The sequence below is a fragment of the Manihot esculenta genome, chromosome 15 (assembly GCF_001659605.2).
Source record: "Manihot esculenta cultivar AM560-2 chromosome 15, M.esculenta_v8, whole genome shotgun sequence".
Classification (NCBI taxonomy): domain Eukaryota; kingdom Viridiplantae; phylum Streptophyta; class Magnoliopsida; order Malpighiales; family Euphorbiaceae; genus Manihot; species Manihot esculenta.
Genome location: NC_035175.2, coordinates 14382868 through 14386970, shown reverse-complemented (window position 1 = coordinate 14386970; position 4103 = coordinate 14382868). Strand labels below are relative to the sequence as shown.

At 30.6% G+C, this 4103-nt stretch overlaps 1 protein-coding gene across 1 annotated transcript; it reads right to left on the bottom strand.

Annotated features, from left to right (window-relative positions):
- Window positions 1-337: 337 nt before the first annotated feature.
- LOC110601219 (AT-hook motif nuclear-localized protein 23) lies at window positions 338-2016 on the bottom strand. Its single transcript, XM_021738280.2, has one exon. It carries the CDS (start codon window positions 1664-1666, stop codon window positions 773-775), a length of 894 nt encoding a protein of 297 aa, XP_021593972.1. The 5' UTR covers window positions 1667-2016; the 3' UTR covers window positions 338-772.
- Window positions 2017-4103: the final 2087 nt, after the last annotated feature.

Below are 4103 nucleotides of genomic sequence, written 5' to 3'. Positions count from 1 at the left end.
CTAGAGCTGATTCCAAGGAGAAGAAGATTAAAAAAAAAAAAAAAAAGCTTCAACTTATAATGGAACTCCCACTGAAAAAGAGAGGAATCCCCATTTGCAATTGAATTAAAATTCTTTATATTTTTCTATTAATTAATACTATCATATTTATTCCCTCCTGAAAACAAGACCAAAAAATAAAGATCCCTTCATGAGTTACATAAAAAAACTTCATATCTATGTGTTGCCAGGAAAAATGAAAAGATTATATTTTTCTTTTGGGTGAGATGCAACAAGGAAGATTACTGGAAATGAAACCCTAGTTGATGAATTCCAGTGATAATTTGCAGTTTTCAATGAACATATATATATAGCGAATAATACATCTCATACCATTTCTTATAAAGAGAAAAAAAGAGAGTTCCACAATGAAGAAGAAGACTATTTCAGAAAAAAAGAAAAAAAGAAGAAGAAGAAGAATAAGAAAGAAAGAAACACAGTGAGTAGTCTAAAAACTACAATGAAGAAGAAATAAGCAAACAGGATAAGAAAGAACATCACTGAATATGGAAGAGGTAGAAGAAGAAGAAGAAGAAGAAACATGTTGGTGTTGATAATGATGAACACAAGAAACCCTTGAAATTAAACTGACCTTTATGATCCAACAAGCCCATGATCTCTTGCCACTTCAACTGCTTAATCCAAAGAAATTAAGTCACAAATTTGTCTGTGCCCGTAATAAATCATAGATCACATTGCCACCAAATCATCAATAGGGAAACCCAAATGTGTTTTAGAAAGGAGCCCTACTGTTCCCTGTCCATCCATCCACCGGCAACTGCAAGTTCGGCTGCATATTCAGAGGCAAATTAAAGAAGGGTAGCCCACCTGATGTTGGTGCCCCATCAGGGAATGGATTGTTTCCAACTCCACCGCCACTTCCACCTTCTCCACTACCATCACCGTTCTGCATCTGCAGTTGCTCATCCTCTTCCAAAGGCAGCCTCTCATATGCCACGTTTGTGAATGATGCTGCGATGACTATCACAGGTCCTGCCGCCGTCAACTCCCCCACTACGCTTCCTCCCACCACCTGCCCTTGCCCACCAGCAAGAAAGATCGTTAGACTAGTTGCTCCAGGTGGGGCTGGAGGGGGCAAGAAAGATCCAGACAAAGATAAGATCTCGAATCTGCCATGAAGAGTCACAACAGCTCCCGCAGCAGCTGGCTGCCTGATGGTAACATTAGTTACAGTTCCAGCACCGCTGAGTACGCAAATCCCACGCTGCCGTCTGCGGGCGTAGTTAGCGATGCACTCAAACACATCGCATCCATTTCCCACTTCAAGAATATGAGCTCGCAACGTATTGGCACTCTCCCGAGTAATAATGATCGGAGGTTTAGGTTTATTCTTGGAACCGGGTGGGCGACCTCTGGGGCGGCGACCACCGATATCCTCTGGTCCAGAGTTTCCAGCTCCTGCTACAAGGTCAAGGCCTTGGTTGGAGCCATCTTCATGTTGTTGGTGGTGGTGGTCAGTAGAGAAATGAGCACCAACACCGCCGCCGCCTCCATGGCGGTTGGAATCGTGGTCATCAGGTTCAAGGTGGTGCTGGAGGTGAAGGTCAGGTCTTTGGTGGAGCTGGTGAACGAAACGAGAAGGTGTACCTAAATCCAAACCGGCCATACCAACATCAAAAGGAAAGAAACAGGAAACCTAGGTGAAATCAATTTTTTTCTCTTTTTTTTTTTGGAAAAACAAATATTTTTAGATGATTAAAAACTGTGTATGGGTTTTGTTTGTTTAATATATATTAAACATAATCTTTATCGTATGAACAGGGAGAGGAAGAGTGGAATTATAAATAAAATTACAAAATTCAAGGAAAAAAATAGAAAAAAAAAAGGACGAGGGAAAGGCAATGGAGAAAACAAGAAAGGAGAAGGGATGAGTGCAGAGGAAGGGGAGAGAAGGGATGGAGTTGGTGGACTGGAAGGAAAGAAAGACAGAAGACAAAAGACTCAAAACGCAGTCATTTGTCTCACAAGTCACAACTCATATATCTGCTGAATAATAATTTCTTGATAATTAAATTAAATTTATTACTTGTTTCTACAAATATGAAAGCCTGTGAGCGACTCTCATTTCTTCCAAACAAAGTTGTCAACTCTTTAAAAAAATTAAAATAAAATTATAAATGATCTCATGCATTTTAAATATATAATATAAAAATGAATTCAATAAGAACTAAATTAAATATTTATATCTATATCTATAAATTTATCATTGTATGTTTTGATATTTAATTATATAAGGTAGAAATAATTGTATATATAAATTATTGGAGAAAAATTAAAATGATATGATTGGAAGGTGGGTTTCACGCGAGGAAATATGAAGGTGGGGGAGTGAGAGTGTAAGAATGTGATCTAATGATACATAACATTTAAGCAAATGAACCCTAGGAGGAGGAGTGTGTGGGTGGGGTTAGAATCGGATGATGGACTTTGATGGGAAAACCTAACCATGGTTAGTGGGAAAGTTGACCAAGATTAGTTAGTTGAGTTAATTAAGAGAGGAACAACTAAAGTTATTTAAAATGTTAATTAATTAATTAATAATTAAATAAATAATGCACAAATACCAGAGGGAGGAGGGTGGCCAAGTGGGGGGAGGAGTTGCTACGGCTAGTGGGTCCCATTGTTTTTGTTTTCTCCTTGCAAGTATTACCGATTTAGCGGCCAACTTTCCTTGACTTGCTCAAATCTGATGCGGTAAAAGAAGTGACCATCTTTATCTTCTAAAGCAAAGCTTTTCGTCGGCAATTCTTGTACTTCACGAGTTTATCCAATCAATGTAAACTTATAGTACGAATTTATTAAATTTATAATATAAATATTAAAATTCCATGTAAATTTCACATTTATTTTATATTATAAATTTAATTTAAATAAAAATTTTCTTGAATTTACTTTATATATGTTTTAAATATAAAATTTTACATGAATTTTATTATTATTTTATATTATAAATTTATGCAATTTTTTTCCTTTTAAATATAAAATTTAGGATCGTTCAATTTATTTATATAACTTATACTTTTTCTGTGCTATATTATTATTTTAGAGACTTTTTTCTGACATTATTTGTCACTTTTAAAATTTCAAAGTAATATTAATTTTTATTATTTTATATATAATTTTTCTCATTTTAAATTATTTAATATTAATATGTAAAAAAATTATGACCATTTAAAAGATATTTTAAATAAATTTTTATAAATTTATCTAAAACTAAAATTATTAATTATTTTTAATTATTTGAGTAAATAAATTTTAAATAATAAATATTATGAGACAGAAATAATAACTATTAATTATTATTATTAGTTGATAGTGGATGATAGCTCATTTATATTAAGTTTTTAATAGAATTTTTAAATAGTAGCTAATGTTCACATATGAAATGACATATAAGAATATATATATCATATAATTTGGTTTGTTATGAAAATAAATAAATAATTATTAATTTATTTTATTATTTAAATAATATATTAAATTTTATTTTTTAAATCATATTTTATTTTATTATTAAAATTAATAAATAAAATTTCAAAAAATATAAGAAAATAAGAGTAGGTATTATATATATATTTAAGAAGATTAATTAAATATTTTTTTAAAATTTTATCTTTTAATTATTAAACACAATTTCTATTATTATTTTTATTTTCTCCCTCTTAATTATCTCATTTTTCTAATGAAAGCTTAATGTAACGATAATTAAAGAGATTGAAGTAATTTGGTGAGATATTATAGAGTTTGGTAAGATAAAAGGTGACCCAGTACAATTTAAATGTTTTATTAATTATTTTTAAAAAATTACTATTTAATTTTTATGATAGGTTAAAACTCATTAATTAATTTTTTTATTTTAAAAAATTTATTAATATTTTAAAAGTCTAATAATTAGTCCATATTCTACTATTTAATTTTTATAATTTTAAAAAATTTATTAATTAATTTCTCAAGTCTTTAAAATATCTGCTAATTAGTTTTTTAATATCAGAAATATTGTGTATTTTAATGCTTAATGATTAAAATTAACAGAAAAATTAATT